General features: G+C 39.8%; 1 protein-coding gene across 2 annotated transcripts in view; it reads right to left on the reverse strand.

Moving 5' to 3' along the window:
- Positions 1 to 3,947: 3,947 nt before the first annotated feature.
- golga1 (golgin A1) overlaps positions 3,948 to 26,847 on the reverse strand; it is a 39,219-nt gene continuing 16,319 nt past the window's right edge. For both annotated transcript variants that reach the window (XM_049578776.1, XM_049578775.1), the window contains 16 exons: positions 26,367 to 26,478; positions 26,159 to 26,242; positions 25,355 to 25,480; positions 24,777 to 24,872; positions 24,256 to 24,351; positions 23,723 to 23,818; positions 20,288 to 20,428; positions 20,036 to 20,110; positions 19,560 to 19,649; positions 17,732 to 17,834; positions 17,001 to 17,161; positions 11,438 to 11,596; positions 11,232 to 11,291; positions 10,136 to 10,360; positions 9,916 to 10,002; positions 3,948 to 7,451 (listed from right to left, as the gene is read on the reverse strand). In XM_049578776.1, the coding sequence (XP_049434733.1) occupies positions 7,371 to 7,451; positions 9,916 to 10,002; positions 10,136 to 10,360; positions 11,232 to 11,291; positions 11,438 to 11,596; positions 17,001 to 17,161; positions 17,732 to 17,834; positions 19,560 to 19,649; positions 20,036 to 20,110; positions 20,288 to 20,428; positions 23,723 to 23,818; positions 24,256 to 24,351; positions 24,777 to 24,872; positions 25,355 to 25,480; positions 26,159 to 26,242; positions 26,367 to 26,478 (1,792 nt within the window). In that variant the 3' untranslated portion in view covers positions 3,948 to 7,370. The remainder of the gene's footprint in view (positions 7,452 to 9,915; positions 10,003 to 10,135; positions 10,361 to 11,231; positions 11,292 to 11,437; positions 11,597 to 17,000; positions 17,162 to 17,731; positions 17,835 to 19,559; positions 19,650 to 20,035; positions 20,111 to 20,287; positions 20,429 to 23,722; positions 23,819 to 24,255; positions 24,352 to 24,776; positions 24,873 to 25,354; positions 25,481 to 26,158; positions 26,243 to 26,366; positions 26,479 to 26,847) is intronic.

Genomic DNA, 26,847 nt, shown 5'->3' on the forward strand with positions numbered 1-26,847 from the left:
TCTTCAAAATAGCCACCCTTTGCTCTGATTACTGCTTTGCACACTCTTGGCATTCTCTCGATGAACTTCAAGAGGTAGTCACCTGAAATGGTTTTCCAACAGTCTTGAAGGAGTTCCCAGAGGTGTTTAGCACTTGTTGGCCCCTTTGCCTTCACTCTGCGGTCCAGCTCACCCCAAACCATCTCGATTGGGTTCAGGTCCGGTGACTGTGGAGGCCAGGTCATCTGCCGCAGCACTCCATCACTCTCCTTCTTGGTCAAATAGCCCTTACACAGCCTGGAGGTGTGTTTGGGGTCATTGTCCTGTTGAAAAATAAATGATCGTCCAACTAAACGCAAAGCGGATGGGATGGCATGTCGCTGCAGGATGCTGTGGTAGCCATGCTGGTTCAGTGTGCCTTCAATTTTGAATAAATCCCCAACAGTATCACCAGCAAAACACCCCCACACCATCACACCTCCTCCTCCATGCTTCACAGTGGGAACCAGGCATGTGGAATCCATCCGTTCACCTTTTCTGCGTCTCACAAAGACACGGCGGTTGGAACCAAAGATCTCAAATTTGGACTCATCAGACCAAAGCACAGATTTCCACTGGTTTAATAATGTCCATTCCTTGTGTTTCTTGGCCCAAACAAATCTCTTCTGCTTGTTGCCTCTCCTTAGCAGTGGTTTCCTAGCAGCTATTTGACCATGAAGGCCTGATTCGCGCAGTCTCCTCTTAACAGTTGTTCTAGAGATGGGTCTGCTGCTAGAACTCTGTGTGGCATTCATCTGGTCTCTGATCTGAGCTGCTGTTAACTTGCGATTTCTGAGGCTGGTGACTCGGATGAACTTATCCTCAGAAGCAGAGGTGACTCTTGGTCTTCCTTTCCTGGGTCGGTCCTCACGTGTGCCAGTTTCGTTGTAGCGCTTGATGGTTTTTGCGACTCCACTTGGGGACACATTTAAAGTTTTTGCAATTTTCCGGACTGACTGACCTTTATTTCTTAAAGTAATGATGGCCACTCGTTTTTCTTTAGTTAGCTGATTGGTTCTTGCCATAATATGAATTTTAACAGTTGTCCAATAGGGCTGTCGGCTGTGTATTAACCTGACTTCTGCACAACACAACTGATGGTCCCAACCCCATTGATAAAGCAAGAAATTCCACTAATTAACCCTGATAAGGCACACCTGTGAAGTGGAAACCATTTCAGGTGACTACCTCTTGAAGCTCACGGAGAGAATGCCAAGAGTGTGCAAAGCAGTAATCAGAGCAAAGGGTGGCTATTTTGAAGAAACCAGAATATGAAACATGTTTTCAGTTATTTCACCTTTTTTTGTTAAGTACATAACTCCACATGTGTTCATTCATAGTTTTGATGCCTTCAGTGAGAATCTACAATGTAAATAGTCATGAAAATAAAGAAAACGCATTGAATGAGAAGGTGTGTCCAAACTTTTGGCCTGTACTGTATAGCTACCCTTTGTACTTGATTATTTACTTTTTTTTTGGTTTGAAAATATTATCTTGATGCATGAGTAAATTTCGATGACAGATGGTGCATAAAGATGTTTTTTTTTCAATCAGAATCAGAATACTTATTTAATACCTTACCAATCAGAAAATTTACCATTCAGAATATTAGAATATTACCACAAGGGAAAATACGTGTACTTAAAAGCACTGATTATGGCACTTTAAATTAAAAAAAGGAAATTACAGTCCACAGTGAATCTCCCTAAACATCTGTTATCTGTTATGTTAAGCAGATGCTGTTTTTATTTGATAAATGACATTACTGATGTTTACATACCTAAAAAGCCAGTAATGTGAATAACAACTCTGACCCTGGCCAGATAAAGGTTCAGACATCTGACAGCTGCAACATTTTTCTTCAGATGTCTTACATAGGAAGACTGTAGTCTGTGTAAATGTAGTGAATATGACAGTGTGACTGTGTTGATCACACGTTAAGCGTTCTTTTCCAACATTTAATGTAGCGACAGCAGTTATTGAAATCTTAACATGTAAAGCCTTGCTCTGTGCTCTCTGCTTTGGAAAACAAAATACATGAAAGTCACTGACCTCATTGTTCTTTTTAAATGTCTTCAGTATATTATACTAAAACTGATGTATAATATGAATGTCAAACCTTTCTCTATCTTGATAGCAGTTGCAGATTAACCTTTTCCTCTCCTTCACTTTTGTCAGTTAACATTCTGACAAAATTGGCTACATTATTTCAGTTCTATTAGGGGAGGCAGTAGCTCAGTCCATAGGGACTTGGGTCAGGAACCGGAGGGTTGCCGGACCAAAATATGGAGCGTGGACTGATGGCTGGAGAGGTGCCAATTCACCTCCTGGGCACTGCCGAGGTGCCCTTGAGCAAGGCACCGAACCCCCCAACCGCTCGGGGAGCCTGACCAAGGGCAGCCCCCTCACTCTGACATCTCTCCAATTTGTGCATATATAGGTCCTGTTTGTGCATGTGTGTGTCTTTCGGGCCTGTGTGTAATTGACAAGCAAGAGTGAAAACATTGAATTTCCCCTCAGGGGGATTAATAAAGTAAATAAACTTCTACTGAAAATTAGTTTAATTTTTTTCAGGGTAAGAAGTACAAGCCCCTGGATCTGAGACCCAAAAAGACTAGAGCTCTGCACCGCCATCTCAACAAGCTCAAAGAGTGTCTATGGTCCAAGAAACAGCAGAGGAAAGGCCTCCTCTACTCCATCTGCACAGTCAAAGCTTCGAGGCTTTAACTGGTAAGGGATGTGCCCAAGAACCAAATGGTTACACTGGCTGAGTTCCAGAGATCCTGTGTGAAGATGGAAGAAACCAGAAGGACAACCATAAATGCAACATTCCACCAAACTTAGCTTTACAGCAGAGTGGCCAGGCAGAGGCCTCTCCAGAAAGAGGCATGAGAATCCGCTTTGAGACTAAACAAGATTCTCAACAAACAAGATTTATTAAGCCTCAGTTCTAAGCGTCACGTCTGGAGGAAACCAGGCACCGCTCAGCAGCTGCCCAGTACCATCCCAACGGTAAAGCATGGTGGTGGCAGTATCATGCTATGAGTGTGTTCTTCAGCAGCAGGGACTGGGGGTCTGGTCAGGGCTGGGGGAAAGCCTGGGCCCAAGGCTCAACTTCCAACAGGACAACGACCCTATGCATGCAGCCAAGACAACGCAGGAGTGGGTAAGAGAACTGAAAATGGCCATACACTACCAGTCCCCATCCAACCTGACTGAGCTTGGGAGGATCTGCAGAGAAGCATGGCAGAAAATCAAATCCAGGTGTTAAAAGCTTGTCGCTTCAAAGACTCCAGCCTGTGATCGCTGCCACATTTGCTACTACTAAACAGCTTCTGAGTCAAGGGTCTGGATACTTTATGTTGATAGGATATTTCGGAATAATCTTTTAAATGAATTTGCAAAAACAATCTACGGTTCTGTTTTTGCTTTGTGATTACACATTACTGAGAGAAGACTACTGAGTGGAAGAATAAATATACATGTTTTCAGCATCAGGCTGCAATTCAACAGTAAGAAAGTAAAGTGGTCTAAATGCTCTGAGCCTTACAACATGAGAAAATGCATGTTCATAGTTTATTCTCTATATTTTGCAATTTAAGTTTTTTACCCAAATTGAAAACCAAACAGGATTTAGGCAACATTATCAGCAATAAACACAAAAACTGAAATGGTCTGATACTGTATTGAGAAAAATATGTCTTGATAAAACATGAACAAATGTGTTATTAGAATAAATAAAATCAGCCCTGTCATTGTCTGTCCGGGGTGTACCCTGCATCTCACCCAACATCATCTGGGATCAGCTCCAGCTCCCCTGCGACCCTCTAAAGCACAAGCAGGTATAGCTACTGAATGGATGGACTGTGTATAACAGAACATGGAAACATTTGCTTTCCCAGCAAAACACAGGATTTGGATTCAGAGGGCATGATTTAACCATTTCAGATTTATTGTTAATAAATGTGGGAAAAGGAAATCTGTGTAGTGGCAGCAGTTGTTAAATCATAAAAAGCAAAAGACAGAAAAGCTGTAGTGATTGTACAGCTGTATGTCAGGGTTTAACACAGCAAAATTAATCAGGTTAAAAAGTGCGTTCATTGTTTCTTTTGATTCTCATGGAGATAGATATATTACCCAGCAGAATGTGGGTGACTACATCAGTCTGCTACCTGTCATTCGTAACACATGATGACAGCTCTGCATTTAAAGATGTACTCCTGCATCCCTATATACAGATAATGTACTCAGCAGTTACAACTTCAAATGTCAGTAAAACAACAATCACACCTTAAATACAGTTTCCTGTGATTTATAATCTTATGCAGACAGCAGCCCCATGGATTTCTATTCATATTAGTGGAATGAATGAATACAAATGCCTTTAGAAATGAAGAGAACTGTAAAAGACCGACCAGGCTGCTTTAGGGACTCAACAATGCGGTTTAACAGCAAACATGCAATTTCCCTGGGCTTCCATCTGATGTAAAAAATAAATCTCATCATGTTCAGTCAGTGAGTGACATCGCACTGAGGAAGAGGGATAGTGATGGGCATACGGGTTCTGTTCTATGATGATGATGATGATGATGATAAATACTGCAAACTGTTCACATCAAACCATTTATATCAACTGATTTGTAAAGTTCTCAATGCATACAGTATGTACAGATTTCTATATATAAATAGACACGTGGAATGTACTTTCATTTACATTAGCAAAGGCAGATAAAGGTAGAGCATGTCCTCCAGTTATCATTTACATAGCATTCACTTATTTTATCACATATATTATCCAAATGGACAACTGCAGGCTAAATCATTCAGATTGGTGCTTAAGCACCATCTGTGCATACAGATTGCATCAGCTGTGGTAGCCATTTTTGTTCCTCCAGTAGCAGCAATTGAGAAAAGAGACTTTTTGTTTTTTACCCTGACCTGAGCCTCCAATGCAGCACTTCACAGCTTTGTATATACGATCCCACAGCAGACTCTACTTGTCAAATGTTTTTTAACTTATAGGTGGTTTAGGTTAGGGACATGGTTACATTTGGGTCTACCTATCCAGGTGACAGAAGGATTAAAGAGCAAGGTCTGCTAGGAGGCTCAACCCATAGTAATAACAGTCCAATGGCCAAGCAGTTAGGCTTTGATACCCATTTAACTGAGCTGTTGAACTACTGTCCGGCCGATTTCAGTATATATTGTATGTTAGCGGACAGGCCACCATTACATACAGAGAGTACTGATATACAGTATGTCCCTAATATGTTCCTTGGTCCCAATTCTTTATTAACCAAATTTAAAGGATCCTTACTAGAAGAAAACTTTACTTGCAAAATGACCATTTGTATATCAGTTACTCACCCCGTGCTTCCCTAAATTTGAAAGAAAAATTCGTCTTGCATGCCTTCATGGTAGACAGAGAATCCAAAGGGGAACATTCTTTATGAATTGAAGCAAATGCTTTAACAACAAAACAGTATCAAACATCTGTTCACAAACTCTCACACTACTCGTTCAGTATAATCTCTAACAGTCTCATTTATCCACTCGTACGCTCAAACACATGCATCTTTGCTCAAATGATTTAAAACACGTCAGTACAGTCTCATGCAGGCCGGTAAACATGCCTGGGCACATGCATGCATTCGAACCCTGCTCAAGAAAAGCTCAATATGCGTGAGTGTGCCCAGGCACGCTCAGGGCACGTTCCTCACAGGCAGAAAGCATTTTTTATTTTAACATTTTTTGTGAAAACACCCGTGTTTAAGAAGTACTGGGCACACAACTGAAAAATGAGACTTATACTGCATGAGTTGTGTGAATTTGTAAACTGATGTTTTGATATAGTTTGGTTATTGTTAAATATGGTCCCCAATGACTTCAGTTTATGAAGAATGTTCTTTTTTGGATTCTCTGTTCACCGTGGAGGCTAATGAGAAAAATAAAGTCATTTCCGCAAATCCAAGGTAACGCACAGTGAGTAACTGATAAACAAATTATCATTTTGTGGGTCAAGTAAGCTTTTATCAAAAATGTTTATTTGTATGTGACTATATATATATATATATATATATATATATATATATATATATATATAGGCCGACATATTGTTAACAGATATTTTTTTATGTATTTACTATACTGTAACACTAGTATTGACCTTAAAAATTAGTACCAGTTGGGCTTTAGCTCAGACCATCATGGTTAGGATTTCAGTGATGGTGTGTAAAGAAATGTGATGAAAATGTCATTTTAACAAGAAATGAGAGCAAGGAAGTTCCAATAAAAGATCCACACTGAACTTAATTTGGATTTAAAATGCAACACCGTTCATCATGACTAATCAAAAATCACCCATCACAAAGGATAAAATGTCAGTATTCTCATTTCTTAAGGACATTTTGGATTTTGGGGGACAGAAATCCAGCCTGGATTCCCTGATCGTTCAAGGAGCTTTATAAAGTAGTCTTATACTATGTGCATTCTTTGGCCATTAGAACACAGAGGAAACTCATTTACTGCTGTACCATTAAAGAAAATGGGTGATGACTTTTTTAAGGACAAACTCAGAAAAAGGGCCTCAAACTGTACATGTAGACAAACTTAGATCCTCTGACACAAATATCAACAATTTATGTCCATCTGGTAGGTACTGTTAGCTAAACTCTCGCTGATACTGATAGTGAAGCCAGTTCAGCTTTGGTAACCTGTAGTGATCATTAAATGACATCTGAGTTTTCAAATAAAAGATTATCCAAGTGACAGGCTAAAAGGTCCTTCAGCAAACAAAGGTTGCACCATCTGTCCAGTTAAGACAGGCACACCAAGTTACATTGTTTTTGTTCCCACAAAAACAAATAGGACTTGTGTGGTTTGAATTTGGGTAGAGATGAGGCAGCTCCTAAGACAACAGTCAGGTCAGTCTGTTATTTCTCTCTGATGTGTCTCATTTTCTGACATGTTCACTCACCTCCTACTGTTTTCACAAAATAGAAAACATCAAATCTGTGTTGTGTCAGGAAGGAAAAATGAGACATTACCTCAAGTGTGATGATGTGTTTCAGTTTGCCCTGTATAACATATGGTCTGCCTACCATCTGCCTGCTGACAAGGAAATAATGTCATTTAAAAATCAGCAGCTGATTATGAACATACTGTGCAGCCCTGCTCTGTCCCAACAGAGCAGAAAACTACAGTCCTTCCCACACAGAGCCAGAGAAAACTGTGGAAGGCTGTTCAAGGTTTAAAGCTAGAGTTCTCCTCAATGATGGGAGCCACAGCGGAAGGACTTCTTCCTCCTGGAGGTGGTCCATTGGTTCCATTGCTTTAACTCTTTCTGCTGCTCATCAACTCCAGTGAGTCGAGGTGCCTGAGATTGAAGGGCGGATGGCACCCTTTGGAGAAGGCTTGGATCCAAACCAGGACATCTAGAACACAAGACACAGCAGTCAGTCAGCAGACTGACTGACTTAGCAAAGCTTAGGCTAGTGTGACGTTTGATCACAGAGTTTTAGAGCTTAATGGCCACTTGAAAATAACAGTTTGAGGGGATGAGCTGAGAGGTCACTTTTTTTCTCTCCTTCATTTTTTTATTTCATTTTGTATAGACCGAATCAGACTAAGTTACGATAAAAATAGCTTAACATGTCTCATATCAAACACAGGCCCCTGCATTGAATCAAAACAAAATCATATCGTGGCGCACTTTGTAATATCCACAAATACTGTATCGTTGTCCAAAGAATTAACATAATGTCGTATTCCAAAGAAACTTTGGGCAGAATACAAGAAGCTAGGTTTGCTCATATGAGGGATCCTAGTTGGATTAACCAAACTATTTTAACTGCCCTGTGTTTTAATTTGATGCATGTCACCTGTTCATAAAAACGTGCATGTTTGTGAAATGTGATCATTAGCATAATCGCCATCCCTAAACTATCTTATAAGACCTCCTTGTGCACAGGCTGGTAAATCGAAAGTAAGGATAGACCGATACATCGGCCAGCCGATATATCGGGCCGATATTTGAGTTTTTTACTTGTATCGGCATTGGCCGATACGCGCGTGGGTTCGCGGATTTATTTTTCCCTGGCATGATTTACAGACAGGCATCCACGGGCAGCTCTGTGTTGCCGGAAGACCCTGCAGCGCACATGCAGCAAATCCTACTGTGTACAGTAGTTGTTGTTTTATTTATGCTTCAGCTTAAATATTTGTTTATTTTATAAAGACATTACTGGAAGATTTAAGAGCACTGAACTCTTTTTTTTTTTTGAATGTATAATAATAATAATAATGATAGTAATAATCTACCTGTTCTACCTCAACTTTCCATCTTGTTTTAGTATTTTTTACTGTTCAATAAATGTTTCATTATGTCATTTTTTTTGATGTAAATTGAGGGAGCAAAAGCAGTATCGGCCCCAAATATCGGCTCAAGAAAATCGGCAGTCCATAATCGGTCATCGGCTAAGGGTGATGGAAAAAAATCGGTATCGGCATCGGCCCTAAAAAAAATCCGTATCGGTCTATCCCTAATCGAAATCTATGCCTTCTGGCTCAGCTCTCTCTTCACCACTACAGTGTGGCACATTGTCTGCACTGATGCAGGTGCTGCGCCAAACCATCGCAGTGTATTTTTTACGAGCTGCAATGTCGTTGTGACGGCTGGTATTGTTTTTTACCTGTGCATTACATGTGTGTGTGTACCCCTTAAGAACAAATCTTAATGCCCATTATGAGCAATGGTGTTAAGATGAAAATATCTCAATCTTGACCAATCATTCCTCTCAGGTTCGATAATTGCACCACTAATTCAAAGTGTCACATAGTAGATGTTTGAGACTTTTCCACCCTGATAGGTTTCAGGCACAAAGCCATGGTGGTCTTTCAAATCTCTACTGAAATATTCAGGATGTCTTATGGACCTTTTCCACTGCCACTTTTGGCCGTGCTGAGTCAAGCCAAGCCATGCCGATTTGCATTTCCATTATCAATTTAGAGATGCCTAGCCACGGGAAGCTGCACCAGAGATGGACCTTCTCCGGAGTAGGTCCAAAAGCCGACCACCCTCCTTCAAGTGGGTAGCGATGATGGCTCACCAACCACAGCCAACCTCCAACAACCCTGTTTTTCCCCCTCAAACAAGCCTGTGTGTTGCAAGATTCTACTCACCTGTCTGCAGGAGACCAGAGAGAAAGGTGTTTTTAAAAGTCAGCTCTCAGTGATTTTGCAGCTTCTAACTGAATCTCTACTGTTTGGAGTTTAGTTTCTTTCCTGTATCCTGTTTTTACTTTAGATATCTGCTTTACTTTACTGTTTCATGTTCAGCTATCAGCTGTAATAGAAGTTGTGTGAAGTTGCTGCTCGAAAACTCAACATTTCCTTATTTTGCTGCTTCACAATAAAAGTTTTTATATTACAAAATAATGGGACTTTTATCGTGAAGAATCTATAGGTAATGAAATGTCTTTATCACTGAATTTGTGGAACTTTGTTTGGCAGCTTTTCTTCAATAAAGGCAAGTCTAATGATACCGCAGGGAGTAAAAGCAGAAACAGCCACAGTGAGATGTTAGATAAAGAGCTGCAGACAACAGGCTCTCACTGCACCTCTGCAAACAGCTCATGTCTAACAGGTAAACTTCTTTAACCTGCCCTGCTGTGGAAGAACACATCCAGCAAAAATAACCATAGATCAGCCCAATGCTTTTAAACGCCATCAATTGAAGACACACCTTCAAGCAGGTAGCCCTGTTGTAATGGAAATGCAAATCACTGCCGAGCTGGGCTGATGACCCAAATCAAACCAAACCAACCCAAAACAGCCCATGACTGTCAAAAAGGGGTATTAGAGCAGTGGTCTTTTTGAAGTTCAACACTGAATACCAACCTTGTACTCCAGAGTTTGTTTCAACATGTCCTCTTCCTCACGAGTGAAATTCAGCAGCACAGATACAGCTCGTATTAGCTGGTATGCCTGACAGAGTGAGACACACACGTTCAGACTGGGTTTGTAACAGAACTAGGGCTAATAATTTAGTCACTCAATACTAGGCAAACCTTATTTTAGCCTGTTGAATTAATTGCTATAATTAGCATGGAGGACTTACCTCAGCATCTCTGGATGACATAAATTTGAGCACAACGTGTTTGAGATACTCAAAGTTGATTTCTCTTGAGTCGTTGAGGTCTGAGGTGTTGGTTACTGTGGTGTTGGAAGTGGGGGGGCTCTGCATGGATGCAGGTGGGGGGTCCGGACAAACCTTCTCTTGTTTTTCTGTTCGGTTTTCTGGAACCTTCTCCTTCCCTTCAGCTTCTGGCTCAGACTTTAGCTTCTACAGAGCACAAAGAATGAAACGTTAATAACTAACTAATAAACACTCACTGCATTAAGAAAGGAGCCTTGAGCTTAAATCATTTAAATGCATTGTTTCCCTCAATAATCTACCCTAAATTCTAATATTTCCTGAACAATGATTCGAAAGAAAAACTGAAGTATTCCGGCCCTTAACTCAGTACTTCATTGAGGCACCCATGACAAAGTTCTTTATTTGAAGTTTCTACCTGTCAGACCTATTTTTCAATGTCAGTGAGTCAAATGCAACATTTACATTGTATTTATGCTGGAATTACTTCAGCTGGTGTCACTGCATTTGCTGAGAATTTGCATTCATAGCAGCTTTTGCTTGACATTACGCTTAAAGGGGCAGTTGAGCCCAAAATCAAAAATACATATTTCTCCTCTTACCTGTAGTTAGTGCTATTAATATCAATCAAGATAGTTGTTGTGAGTTGCCGAGTGTAATCTGGAGAATGGCATCCATACTTCTTCGTCATCTGGTTTAAAGGGACATTTCAGCCCAATATTTACAATACACATTTTTTCTCTCACCTGCGGTGCTTTTTATCAATCTAAATGGTTTTGGTGTGAGTTGCAGATTTCTGTCCTAGAGACGTCTACCATCAGCAAGTCGGCAAGTCTAAAAGCTGCTGATCTGATCAGTGACAATGATGATTCAGTATAGTGACTTCACTTTGAAAATATGTTGATAAAGATTCTTTGGTACATGTAATTAACAGCTGTACCCCGGATCCCACAGCTTCATGATGTTTTGCTTAAGTGAGACGAACAGGGTGGAGTAGCTCCTTTACCAACAAATGTTTAGTTTGCAGACATATTGTCGGAAAAAAAAGAGTGTGTCTCACCAGTTCCTTCTGCAGAGTCCTCTTTAGTTCTGCCAGTCTCTGCTGCAGCTGCTTGATGGTCTGCAAAACAATGTCAGTGTGTTTTATGTGTGTTGATGGGTGTAACTGCTGCTATGTATGTATCTGCAGAATGCATCTGCTTTCAGCAGAAATTAATGTTTTATTTAAAGCTAGAGGAAAAGGATGGGAGGATAAAGGTATCTGACCCTGTTCTTGTCACTGAGCTGCTGCTCCAGCTCTCTGTTGACCTTCTGAATGTGATCCAGATCATCCACTGTCACACTGCCGTTCTGATCCTCCTCACACACTTCAGGGCTGTGAAGCTGCTCTGTCAAGGTTTCCACCTCAACCTCCAGGTATGAGATCTGGGCAGCACACATCAGACCACACTGATCATTAATCCATGTTACATTAGTGACAGTTGCCTCTTTGGAGAAGCAGTAGCAGAAAAAAGATTATAAGAGATGAGACTATCAGAATACCATTAAACTTAAAATTAAAAGCCCAGGCTTCTATTTACTTCAATCACTGAACTCAACCAGTCTAAATTTACTTCAATCACTGAACTCAACCAGTCTAAATTTGAGACGGGTGTTTAGTTCCTTTAGCACAAAACTGTGGGTGAGCAAATGGAAATATATTATCAACATGTTTATTTAAACAAGTATAAAGCATACCCAACAACACAGTGCAGTAAGAAGAGAAAAATACTGTTTGACGAACAAAGTTAGCATACAGTAAACAATTGATTTCACTCGACAATATTCACGACTTGGATTAATTTTCATAATAAACTCTTTTGATTCTTTTGATCAGCAGATCCTTACAGACTAAAGAATTATAAATAATTAAGGAACAGATGCATATTTAGAATTAATGGCTACTTCAAAGGTAGGGAGTCACCTCTTTTTATTTTATTTATTTTTACCATGTTAATACATCTAAATTAAATATACTATGGTGTGATTAAATTGTGGAGAATCTATCCAAGCTAATCATGTGTAGCTAGGGCTGTGCGATATGACGGTATATATCGGGTGACGAGTAGGGCTGTAGTCAACCAAAGAAAATCTTGGTCGACCATAGTCGCACATAATCTTCAACTAATCGATTAGTTGTGGGGAAAAAAATCTGCACATTATTTTTATTTCTGCAGTGTTGTTTCTGTCACTCTGCAGTTACACCTCCAAAACACTAGTCAGCGGTGGAGGACTGTGTTAAGTTCTGTAAAGTTTAGTTCAAATCAAACTTTATTTATATAGTTGATTCAAAACTCATATTAAACACACATTAAACATGGCTTAATAGGGACTATTTCAAACACAAGCATACAAATTGGCTTCACTATAAATCGCAGAACTGACAGATAAACACTTGTCTTTATCTGAACACATTTCCCCCACCAATACAACATGCTAACGTTATTAGCACAAGCCTATGGCATTTTACATTGTATGGCTCCATGTCATTGGTTCGACATCCCATTAGTCCAACTGTCCGCGGTGCTGAACGGCTCGCAGCGGGCATATGGTTGCGACCGGCTTGAGGCGGAGCAGGCTCACGGCTTATGTGTTTGTCACTTTCTTTTTCATTTTAACCCACACCATGATCTTTTCCTGACCCTAACCAAGTGGTTTTTGTGCCTAAACCTAACCAGACCATAACCACAGGGAATCATGATGATTTCGGAACGGACTTCGGAACAATGAGTTTAAAATGGTCAGAACAATGGGATGTCGAACCAATGGGCTGTCAAACCAATGGGCAGTTCCCAATTGTATAAACTAGCCTAGCGTCTAGCGATCTTTTCCTCTTCTCATATAAAACCAGGGACAACAGCAGCATCTAACAGGTAACACTCAATGTGGCTCCATTACAACTCACAACATTCACCAACAACACAACTGTCTTATACTAAACATGTTTTCAAAGCAAATACAACATGCTAACGTTATTAGTGCCAGCCTATGGCATTTTACATGGTATACATTAGCCTAGCGACGAGCGGAGTAGTATACAGAAACACGCAGGAGGTCTGCGTCACCGCGACGCTGAGCGTGATGGTGGGCGAGTCCAACTTTCTGTCAACAACAGGGGTGTTTTGAAAACACCCCCATTTTCAGAGGAAACTTAGCCTGTCCCCCCACCGCAGGAAATAATGGATTAATCCTTGAAAGCTATTGATAGCAATTTTCTCCTTATGAAAGCAACACGGCGATTCTTCGACTTATGAGAATTTGGTCGGATGAGAGCACAGCGACCAAATAATCGATTAGTTGACCACAAGACTACAGCCCTAGTGACGAGAGATAAAAATGTCTATCATTTCATATTTTGCTCTATCATTTATATCGTTGTGACACAAATTACACTTTTTACGGCAATATTTTTCGTCATTTGGGGAACTTTTTATTCATTGGATTAAAATGTGCTATATCGTGATATGTATCGTTATCGGGATATGAAATGATCTATATCGTGATGTGATATTTTTGGGCGGGGGTGCTGTGGCTGTGCTGCCTGCTCTCTCCGGTTTTACGCCAGGCTCGGCTCCTTTCAAAGACTCCTTGCAAAGCGTTCCTCCGAGGTTTCTTTTCGGACCTAATTGTATTGCGGAGTGTTGCACAGCGGCGACCAGATCTTTGCCCTCAAACCACAAAAAAATGTGATGGCACAACAGTCTCCTTCAGTACATTATTCTATGCTTTCTTTTGATTTTCACATTGGCAAGTCATCCTGTTTAATTTGTCTTCTGATTAAATCGGTACCGTTGAAACAAGTTGTAGGAAGCCTGTGCAAGTAATTGGTTGCTGGCAGACACTCTGTGCTGCAATAAAATGGTTAGCAGCAGCAGTGCCGTGCACTGTAAAGCCTATGCGCTGCTGGTTCTGCCGGCCTGAATAGAACTTAATGTCTACTGTTGTGTACAGCATTTATAGACTGAGCTGAGTAGTGATGCGTGAGTCGACCCGTAACACTAAGCTACAAGTCAGAGGGAATAGTGATAAAGTGGTAAAACTTGGCATTGATCCACAGCCTTGGATGGATGCGCTCAAGCGTACTGTGCACACAAGCTCAGTTGGTAGGCAATACTATATTTTCACATTTTTAACAATGCAATTTAAAAGTTTTGATTTTTATTGATAACCTACATTTACCAACAACAAAAAGACTACATTTAGCACCAAAAAATTATGTAAAAAAACAAAAAACAAAAAACAAGTAAATAAGCACCCGCCTAGTAAGAATGGCTCAGCGTTTAATTGGGGCTCGACTTTTATTTGAAGTCCTATGGTAAATCAATATAAAAATAAGATCAGAGCAAACTGGTGGTGGCACATACAAAGAGAAAAAAGAATAATTACATGCATAAAAAACAAAAAATAATTACAGCACTGAAGGTGTGCAAAACATTGGCCTAGTGGTGGGCGATAAAACGATAACATATCATCTCGCGATAAACACTTCTGCACTGTCGATATTACTGTATTGTGTTGGGGAAAAACACGAGGAAAGCCATGCAAGTTACCCTCGGAGTTGGTTGGTTGCAGGAACACACTCGCTCCCTGGTAACCTAGCAACGGTGTCAAGCAAACAGCTAACAACGTCAGGTTTGGTCGCGCCATCCTCATGTGTGAACACAAGGTCCGCTTATTAGCCGCGACTTTGGGCTTGCTCTTTTGTAAAGTCGCTTTCAAATACTGGTAGTTGCAGGTTGCGTTTTTTTTGGGCTTGTTTCTAAAGTGGAGTTGCTTATTTGGGCTTGCTCTCTAAACGTTGCCTTTTTCTATATATATCCGTCTAATAAGTTATTTAAACGCATGATAGTACGTCAGACTGCAGGATGTTTCCACAGCTCCGCTCCCTCCGCCCCTCTCCTTCTCCGCATACACACAGGTGACGGTCAGTCAATGAGACTTTTCACATTTAAATTGCGTGACTAACTATTTCACTAACAAGTGGGCGAAATATGGAAAAATACAATAAAGATTTGTAGAAAGAGAGAGGATTAAAAGATTAGACTTCAAGAGGGGTACGATACAAAAGCAGTGTGCAGATTCAGATTTTGTGTGATATCATTCAGATATTGTCCAGCATACCAGCACTGTTACAGTGAAAGTAAAATGGCTTGTTATATCCAACTTCTTTACTTTCATTTTCATTCATTCATTTATTCTTTCCACTTTTTTGGTCGGCTAGTTGGTTTGGTAGAGTTCAAGGGCAGTAAATATAATGTATTTGTAAAGTAATTTTGGTTGCTGGTCCTGGTTGCTTGTTTCGCTCCCAAGATCTGGCAACACTGAACACAACACAGCGTGGAGTGAGTAGCAAGAATGAGTGCATATAGCGAGGAAATAGTCGAGTAGTAGTTTTAATACCATCTTGTGTATGTTCATTTATATGAGTGTTTTCTAATGGTTGTGTTGACATTACATTTACCTCCGTGTGCCCTGACTGATGACTGTGATCGAAATCAAAAGAAAGATATTGAGTTTAAAATAAATGTGTTAAAATTTATTTATTTTCTCCTGGTCCTTATTTCAAATCGGTTATTAAAAAAAAAATGGATAATTATCGTTATCAATCAATATGAACCAGCTACATCGTGATATACTTTTCAGCCGTATCGCCCACCCCTAAGTACAACACACAAGACATTATAAACAATTATTTAATTCTTTAAGGTCAAACTTTAGTTAAATATCCACTGGGATAAATCATGTCCTGCCAAAAAACCCTTAAAACTACAACTTATCAACACACTTATATTGTTTCTTGTATTTATATGTAAGAAAAAAATTATGATTCATAAAATATTTCAATCTGCTTTTATTTTTTCAACTTCTTAACTTTCCCACCGTCAGAAAACAGCCTTGCCCCAGACAAGAATTTACAACTTAAATACCTAAAAAATGTGTTCAAAGCCTTCAAAATCTAAACCTAACAGTATGTACTGACACCATTGTAAAAATGTTTTGCTATAATTCTCTTTGTTTTAAAATATATCTTTTTGTAAAAATGTTGGCCCTTTTAAGATGTGTCCCAGAACTCATCAGACTCCATCAGAAAATCAGGTATAAAAGGAGTCAGCTCCATCACAAGGACTCCTGTCTCACTTTCTGGTTTCCGAGTGCTGGTAAGCCTTTTATTTTATGATAAATTCATTAAATAATATTGCTAACAGGTGTGTCTCAACCATAACAGCTCAACTCTGTGGCCCTTCTATATCCAAACTAAATAAGAATCATGGTTTAAAAATTAGTATTTTGATTAGAATTAAGAGAACTCTTAGCAACTTTGACAAATGAATATATAACGTTTTGTCAACTCTGTCGCCAACTCTGTCAGATCTTGCCTCTGACATCCATCATGTGCTATTCAAGAAAAAATTAAGTCACTGGGAGCATGGCCCAGTACAAGGTTTAATAGTCAAGACTCTGATCTTTTAAAATATATTTTCCTGCCTAATTGCAGAGTAAAAATCCCCCCCCCCCCCCCCTCCCGAGTAAGGTTTTGTCCCAATTCTCAAGAATGAGTGTAAAATATGAAATACTGGTCTTCCCTGGATATAGTTGTTGTCATGGAAAATGCAATAGAGATGAAAGTTTGGTGACTTGTTGACTTCTGGGTAGTAGTTGAATAAAACAACAATTACAGGAGAAACATTGATTGGACTTTAATCCCTAAAAGCTTACTAATAGTGCTTGCTGCATCAGTATTCTAAGTATCAAACAAGAGCATATATGTATGTAGGTTTTTCTGACTGACCCGTGCCTGGCAGCTATCCAGCTGCTGTGTTTGGTTGAGCAGCTCCTCCCTCAGGCTGCTCAGCTGGGAGTCTTTGTCCAGTTCCATCTGTTCGAGTTGGGCTTGCTGTTGCTGTACCTCCTCCTGCAGCTGGACCAGCGATGCCTGCCGTTGCTGCACCTCTGCAACACACACAAACACACGTTTTTTTCCTGCCAAAAATCACGCAGTGTAGGTGAACAAAATCAACAATTTTGAAGAAAATTTGCAACCTTTGTATTTATTTCAAAAATTCCAAATACAAAATATTAAATAATACAGCTCATGATTTTAGCAATGCTTGTAACTGCAGTTAAGGCTCAAATGCCACTACCACTCTTTTAGATCAAAGATGTTAACAGCCCGCAAAGTAAGACTGTCATGTAACCTTCATATTAAATCTCTCCACATGTTCTGTTCTTTTCTGTCATTTTACCTTTAGAATAAAATGCGTATTTACTTGGAATCTCTTCACCAAGGCCTCCATCAGAAACTAATCACATCACATTTCTCGTCATGGTGGTGAACCACACACTGTATGGACCACATCTGATTTGTAATAAAATGGTAAGCAGATATTTGGTCCAACCCTGGTTTACCATTTTAAGAAATGAAAAACTGTTACACGGGGAGGAAATACTTGAACTCATCATTAAAAAATTGAAGCACAGGGACCTATTTGTTTAAAGGATTTGAAATGTGTGTGTGCATACCATTCTGGAGTGTTTTGATGTCTTCTTCTTTCCGTGCTAACTTTTCAGTGACATTGGACAGCTCCTGCTGTGAGGTCTGTAGAGATGTGGTCAGCTCTCCAACCTGACAACAAGCAAAGGCAAACACTTTTCATTACACAGTACAAGATTTCATATGCAGGAGGACAACCAGCTCTGAATTTCTTTGACATTGTCTTATAATCTGTGGGTGATCAAATGAAGGTACAGTCTGCTGCTTAATGACTCTCCTGTCCCTCCATGGGAGTACAAGTGTTTGCATCTGGTCCAGAGGGAGACTGCTACATCATTTAAGGGGGACCCTTTGCTGTTATAACGATTACCGGTAAAATGATAAACCGCGGTAAAATTCCCAACGGTTAGTATTACTGTTTCAAATTTTAATTATCATTAAAACCGTGTTTGATTACCGCACTTTCGAAAAACTCACTGTGATACTGCTTATTGCCTGGAAAAGCAGCAGCAGTCCCTAAGACACAGGCGCGCACGCACAGTTTGCAATGTTTGGCCTCTGAAAACATGGTGGAAGGCACCCGCATGGACAGTGTTCTGGAGATCCCCCCCCCCCCCAAAAGGACAAAGTCAGAATTCTGGACGTATTTTGGGTTTTATAAGGATGCTGAGGGGAAACTAATTGAAGATAGTCACCCTGTCTGCAGAAAAAAAGTCTCTGCGAAGGGGCGTAACACTTGAAATTTGATGAGCCATCTCCGTGACCAACACCCACAACTATACAGCGAGTGTACCTGTGCCTGGTTCACACTTCACGACTTTTCTGCCTGTTCTGAAAGTTACTATGTCACATTACACGATTGTGGAGTCATAAAATTGTGCCATGACTTGGCTGACAGACATGGCACACTACACGATGGTACACACCAATTATCCCTGGTCGTCTTTCACGATGTGTGTGATGTCATCGGGTTATTCTTGTCCCATTTTTATTACTTTTACTATCAGTCACTGTGTCTGTTCACGTGCCAGCCGAAATGTTGTTGTAGTAACATAAAAAGCACCAGCAGACAGCAGGAGCTACATTTGAAGTACCATACGCAAACATACAAGTCACTGAATCCTCCGCAACCAAGTTCCTACAAATGTTTCACAATAAAGGCCTATTTAGAAAATGGAGGGATTCTCTCAGCTGAGGTTATAAGGGGGCTTTTAATTTGAAACAAATTCAGGAAGTGTTGTGTTTGAAATGACAGTGCGATGCATTAACTTTATCAAGGCAAGGGGGGCGGATAAAGAGTAAAAATATAAAAACACAGAGGGATTAATAAATATAAAAATTGCAGTTGTGGTGAGTAAAAGCCCCACCACTATTTTTTAATTTTCTTACTTTATGTCCATCTCCATTATGAAGAAATAACATTGTTTGCTAGCTTGATGCTAATGGCAGTACTCAGCAGGTTGACACTCTGTGTGGTAACATTCCTAGAGGAAATATTAAAAAGGCTGGGGTGTTGTTGCCCTTCTGTGTTTCTATTGGTCAAAGTGACGGCTGTGATGGGAGTAATCATGAACGACAAAAAGAAAATCAAACATGCTAGACTTTCTGTTAGATAGAAACTACATAGTGTTTTTTATTTTATTTGTTTTTCGAAATAAAACTTGGTTAAATGATTTCAGTATGTGTATAAGTACTTTCTGAACATTATCAGCACATTTCAACAATACAACGATAATAATGATAACCGTGATAATTTTGGTCACTATAACAGTGATATGAAATTTTCATACCATTACATCTCTAGCTGTTATCCTCCTATTGTTGTGAATATTGTGTGCTGTGTCTTTTCCTACAGACCTGTGTTTGCAGCTCCTCCTTCTGTCGTCTGGTTTCTTCTAGAGCTTTGGCAATTTCCGTGCTCACTGTCTGCCGACTGTTCAGTTCTGCCTGAGGGAATACACCAAGACAAGAAGACTACAAATACACTCTGCTTTCCTATATTAATATGGCCTCCTTTGAATCTTCAGACCTCTATATTTCTAGTGGATCTGACAATTTTGGTTCAGTACTGGTAGCTTCAGTACTAAATATGTAGCTTTTGGCTTTGCAATATTGCTGTCAGTGAAGCTGTGCCATATAATGTGAAGACTACAAGTATATAAAATATGGGAGAGCATGTGTTTAGTATCTGAGCAACAATTTTTTTATTTCTCAATACACTGACAGACTGATCCTGAATAGTTGGAACAGATGGATTTTTTTTCCATTACATGTTCCTCGATAAAAACACTGAATATCAGAGGAGAATATTAACACTCTGTAGTTGATCTTACCCTGCACTGTTCCAGCTCCTCTGTCCACTGGCTCAGAGTGGAGTTTACCTCGCGCCTCTGCCTGTCCAGATCAGCCTAGTACACAAGGAACAGGAAAGAGAAAGTATCTGTGCTCTCTCTACACTGTAACACATACATTTATATTAACTACTGATCCGTTAACCCACGTCCCTCAGTGTAACAGCATAGTATTAAACATTACAGTAAGTCTTTAAAATCAAAATCAAGTTGAAAATAAGAAGCAGAGCATACCACTGCATCCTGCAGTGTCCGTTTTTCTGTCTGTAAAGAGGTAATGGTTTCCTCCAGGCAGCTGACCTTCTCCTGATTCTGCTGCTGTAACAAACACACTTGCTGATCCAGAAAGGCCTTTTCTGCACTCCACTCTCCTTGCTGATCAAAACACACAAACAAATGCATTGTAAAGATATGCGTACAAAACCCACTTTAACTAAATTTCAAACAGATTGAAATCCATTACTTTCACTTAAAAAGGACATGAGTGCACATAAACAATTTTCAAAGAACAACTTTCAATTTCAGTTTTCAGAGTAGCAACATATCCTTTTTTTTGTTATATATGTTACAAATGGGTTCAGGTTGTGAATCAATGGCTAAGTGTATTAATTCATATATTGTGACTGCACACTAGAACTGACATTTTTTCATTTAGTTCAATCAACTACACTCAAAAGTGAATATGGTTGTTCTACTCAACTTTAATTAATAGAGGTACAAAATTGGATGTTATGGAAATAGTAAACCAGTAATTGAAGGTCCAGTACGTCAGATTTAGGGGAATATATTGGCAGAAATAGAATATAATAAGTATGTTTTCTTTAGTGAATAATCACCTGAAAATAAGAATAACTGCATTTTTGTTATCTTAGAATAAGCCATTAATATCTACATAGGGAGCAGGTCCTCATCTACAGAGATCGCCATGTTGTACCATCATGTTTCTACAGTAGCCCAGAACAGACAAACCAAACACTGGCTCTAGAGAGTGCCTTATGTGTTTTTTTGAGTTGTGTTTTTTTTAAACATGAAACTGCTTTATTCAACCAGTTTTTACCAGTTAAAATCACCTTGGGCCATATTCACAAAGCTTCCTAGTTTTCTTAGAATTATGACGTTTTCTTAGAATTTCCCCTTAAAGTTAAGACAAGGTCCAGGCAAAGATAAAAGGTGTTAACAAAGCCTTTTCGTCCATAAGAGAGCTCCTCAGGGTTAAAAAATGTTAGGAACAGGGAGGAGGACTTTAAAGAGGATTAAGAGTATTTTTAGCAGAGGAGAAAATGGCAGAAAGACAAGAGGTAGGAGAAATATTCTCCAAACACTGAATGACAGTGAGTAAATGAAATGCTGCAGATTAGATGGTGCAGGTTTAAAGTTTGTGGTCGATCTCATTCAGCTGGTTGCACTTTGCACTCCTCACCACAACATGCCATTAAATCCTACACAGTGCTCCTCTAAGGTTTCTGTTAACAGACCTGCTGGCTTGCAGGTTTGCTTCATCTAGAGGCTGATCGCCTGCTGAGCATGTAGCAGGTAGGAGAGACAAGGCATGTCCTTTTGTGAATAAAGTCGTGGACGTTGAGGCACAATTTATTCAGGGGCTGTTGCGACAGGAGATGGTGATTAGACCCCATCTTCACGTCTATATGAAAGATACAATTTCACCTCACTCTCTATCATTTATCTGTTTCACCCAGATATATCAAATATTACACATCGTTGATTTGCATTATCATCACAGCAAATTGTATGCATTGCCCTTTGATTCTAAGGCAACGTCAGTTTTCTTTATAACATCAGAGACACTAAACACATCAGCAAGGCAACAGTCTGTCAGGCTGTAAGAAAAGTGACTCTGGCTCTGAAAAGACTTTTGCCCATTTTTGTTGTTTCCCCTGGGCATAAATCAGAAAGGATCATCAAAGAATTCCACAGGACTGCAGGGTTGTCAGTGTTAATAAGAAATTAATCTATGTGGATACATTATGTAATGATTTATGAATACTTTTCAAATAAAAATTTCCACATGAAAATCATGTTTTCTGTGCTCCATTGATGATGGCTTTTGGTGTTCACTGCAAACGCGCTTCCCTCAGGCTGAACATACTCAGAGTTGATTGAACTAATTCTGATCAGCTGTTCTGGAACCAACACCTAAGAGTTTCCCAGCTCAGGCTCAGTTAACTACGAGATCGGGATTTCACTCAGACTTTATTGAGCCTGCTTTCTGAAATAGTGCCCTGGATGACTTTCAAAAACCTGACTTGACTGTCTGAGTAGCTAACAGAAATTAGGAACATTAAGGAGTGTACATTGCTGTCTGCAACAGTGTTGTCCTTGATATTACCACCATAAGACATCAAAGTAAAGAATTTTTAAATCCTTCACTTTAGTTGTAATATTTTCACTTTCATTTTGCTGGGATTTGATGAGTAATGACATGTTGAGCAGGAGTGGCAATTTTTACTTTCATTTCATTTTTAATTCAATCCTTTAATTGTGTGAATTTGTCAATGAACATGTGAATTTTATTTTTAATATGCTTCCCCCCCAAGTCTCTTTATTGGGGTTTTTAAGGACAGATAATGTGTACATTACTAAAGCAGCAATATGAATGCCACACAAAGGCAAGATGAGGTAGTGTCCAGTTGAGACAAATATAGAGAACAAGACAGTAACAAACGATTTAAAAAAAAAAGTGGGGACACACACACACACACACACACACACACACACACACACACCCCTTGGCAACCAAAATGTCACATAAATGAGGATGTGATGCACCATGGATAGGCCCTAGTCACCTAATGTAAAGAACATAAGCTATGAATCAGTTCACTTCTGCTGGGTTGTAGACCATTTGTCGAGAAACGGTTTCCAGATTTTCAGGGAGATGTTTTCCTTGCTGACAAGTTAATATCGTAGGCCTTCCATATGGATCACATTTAATATGCTTTTAATGATTAACTACCTATGAATCCCTTTCCAATAATTCATTCATTCATTTTTGTAGCCACTTATCCTGATAAGGGTCGTGGGGGGGCTGGAGCCTATCCCAGCTGACATTGGGCTAGAGGCAGGATAGACCCTGGACAGGTCACCAGACTATCACAGGGCTGACACACAGAGACAGACAACCATTCATGCTCACATTCACACCTACGGACAATTTAGAGTCACCAATTAACCTGCATGTCTTTGGACTGTGGGAGGAAGCCAGAGTAAATGGAGAAAAACCACGCTGACACTGGGAGAACATGCAAACGCCTCATAGAAGGGCACCCCCAACCCGTGGTTCGACCCAGGAACCCTCTTGCTGTGAGGTGACAATGCTAACCACTGCACCACCGTGCCACCTGTCCAATCATTCATTGAGGCAAGTGCTAAAACGTTATCACCATAGATCCCTCTTATATTCTATTTTTGGTTCTATTCTGCTTGTTTACTTTTCCCAACCATTTTTCTCAATTTGCTGAGAATTATACCTGACAAGGGCTCAGAGAGCATCCTGCAGCCACAAATGTACAGGCTCAGTGATAAGTCTGTATACTCTCTCAGCCACTTTGGAAAATGACGAGCAATTTCTATCCGGAAAAAAATAAATAAATAAATAAATAAATAAATAAATAAGACTCATTTTGTGCTCTTGACTGTTGTGGTACTCACCAGTTTATCCATGTGATGCTGTTTCTCTATGATCTGATGCTCTGCACTCTTCAGTCTCTCACTACTCTCAAGGATTTGCTGCTCCAAATTAGCTATCTGAAACAGAAAGTAGAACAATGATTGATTGTGACTGGTGTGGCTCTGGCTCAGCAGGGCAGCTGTGGCTCAGGAGGTAGAGCAGTCATAGAGTGGTTCGATCCCTGGCCTCTGCAGCCTGTATGTCATAGTGTCCTTGGGCAACATACTGAACACCTAATTGGTGTTTGGGTTTATCAGATGGCACCATGGTACGGTGCATGGTAGACTCAGCCACAGGTGTGTAAATGGTACCTGTTTTAAAGCGCTCTCAGGGGTCGCTAAGACTGCTAAAGCACTTTATAATCGCAGTCAACTGACTTCCACACTGTGAGCAACATTATCAGCCATTCAAAAGAAATCTGTTTATATTCTGTTAATTTGATAAAGAAGTTGCTTAAGGTAATTTAATAATGTCGTGATCAGTTATTCTTGCAGTACTGTATCTGTATGCTTACTTGTGAGTCTGTTCTCTCTCTGTAGGCTCTGGAGGAGTCGTCTTTGTGTCGTAGAAGGGTCTGCAGCTCAGTAATGCTGCAGCTCATTCTGGATACCTAGATCAGACAGAAAACACGAAACTGGAGGGGCATTCTGTCACACTGATTTTACCTTTGCTAAGACAACTTGACAACACTTGTACTAAATATCAAAGTTGGGAAAGCCACATATTGTTTTCCTGCAGAAACTTTGTCAAAATCATCCTATCCTTTGGATTGGGCATGGACTGAAATTAAAATGAGGAAATCTGAAATGACTTAAGTCATGTTAGTGACAACAGGAATAAATAAAGGAGCCCTCTTTTTGTTCCCCTGAAAGATACACACAATCAAATGTTAGTGACCTATGCATCCTAATTTAGCCCAATGATGAAATATTACAGCAGTTATTATTCTACTTAATTCACAAAAACATATTTAAAATCACAGGTTTGAAGATTTAATGGATTCAGGTTCTTTAGTGAAGAGATGCAGTGGTTTACCTGTGTCTCCAGAGAGCTGACAGTATCCGCATGGTTTGTCCTAACCAGCAGCAGCTCTGCTCTGGTCTCCTCCAAATTTTGCTCCAGGCTAGACTTCTGAAAAGGCAACAAGTGGACTGATAAATAGCTTGTTTGGCTTCTGTTTCATTCCTTAATACATATAAGGTAGGCTCCACATTATATATATTAATTTTAATACACAACATGTTCGACAAAATCGTCAGATGATTAAAGCAGTGTAAGCTTCTATAAAAAGACTGACTATTCTTTTAATAAAAAGACCAACAGCGGGCAACAACTAAACCTATTTCAGATGATGGTGACTGTTTGTAAACACAGCAGTAAAATGTTCCAGTAATTTATATTACTATCAATTAACCAAAGATAATTTACATAATGCTAATTTTTCATCATTACGTAAACACACCTGTAATTTACAGTCAAAAAATTACAAATCAAGCCTTTGACTTAATCCTGCCTTTAATCAATTTCATTTTAACACATGATAATTGACAAATTATCTACACAGTCACAGCCAACAGTAGCTTAAACTAAGCATTGCTCCAGATGTTCTTTACCTCGTGGAGGAGCTCCTGCAGATGTTCATCCTGGCTCAGGTTACTCTGCAACCATCTCTCCAGAGATGTCACTTTCTTCTGAAGGTCCACTAACAAGCGCTCCTTGTCCTCCTCTGTTACAGCAGCCTGATAAAGTCAAAGAAGTATATGACTAACTCACAAAGCCTAAATTGTTAATACTGCTATTCTAAAAGCCTTATAAGATATTGGAAACTTGTATTTCCTGTCTGCTCCAGAGATAGTAGGAAACTCCCTGAATCTGCCTGCCTTAAAAACACTGTCATTCTGATTAATTAATGCTTGAGGAGTTCCATGAAAACCTGATAAGATGTTGACTGCTTACTGTATACTGAAATATTAAGGATATCATGTACTATGTTAGGCAAATTTCAGCAATAATTCAAACATGGGAACATGTTTAAAAAAATTTAAACTCAGTCTAAAAGCACACCAGACTATTTGAATTGGGTTCCTATTGTTCTCCATCAGGGGTCACTGATAAAATGCAGTGTGACCTTGATCTATTGCCCAGTAACCTCTGATTGTGATGCTCACCTTGTGAATGCAAGATAGATGATCACAACACTAGGCATGTGTAAAGCAAGAGGGAAGTATAATTTTGGCTTTTGCCAAAAATTATGGAAAATGGTTAAGCAAAGTGGAACACTGTCAAACTATAACTAATTTTAGGATGATGCTATGTGTTTTTACAGTCATTCAAAGTGACAGCCTTAACTTGTCCTGTTGCCTGAGGGAGAAAATAAGTCATTCAAAATATGACTGTCAATTTGAGGCTGTTCTGACCTTTTGTTGTTGTAATTTCAGGGCGTCATGTTCAGTCTGTAATTCCTGGAGGGACCTCTCTAAGGTCGACACCATACTCTGTGACTGAAATACAAACAATTCACAAACTCACTCAATTCACAGACAGCTGCCTTGAAAAATGATCGTAACTTCATTAAAGAAGTACAGTCATCGAGTGTAGCTTATGCAACTTGTGTTCAGAACTGACCTTCTGGAAATCTTCAGAGACCTGCTGGATAACTGACTGCAGCTCCTGGCATCGTCCATCCAGCTCACTGATCTTCTTGTCTGCCTCCTCTCTGAGCAACAGCAGCTCCTCTCTGTGCAAATTCAATGACATACACTTTGTCTTCTGCTGTTCTTTCACAAAATCCATGGTTCAACAACAAAGGTAAACTTATAATTTATAGGTTAGGGCACAAATAAAACTTTTTTTTTGGATTCGTTAACTTTAAAGTTAACAGGCAAGTAGTCTCTATATACAGACTCTACATTCAGTGAATGTAGAGTCTGTAGGCAAACCCTGGAGATCTTGCCTCCGGAAGAAGAGCGGAAGAGCCCTGGTTTCCAGTTGTAGGCTGTTTGTAGTCCGCGTGATATTGATCAATCACGTTTGAGCCGGCTGCAGTTGTTGCCAGGTTAAACGCTCCATGCGGTGAACTAACAAGGCGGAACATAATTGCCGTCAC

This window comes from Epinephelus fuscoguttatus, linkage group LG6 (assembly GCF_011397635.1).
Source record: "Epinephelus fuscoguttatus linkage group LG6, E.fuscoguttatus.final_Chr_v1".
In the NCBI taxonomy this organism is placed as follows: Eukaryota; Metazoa; Chordata; class Actinopteri; order Perciformes; family Serranidae; genus Epinephelus; species Epinephelus fuscoguttatus.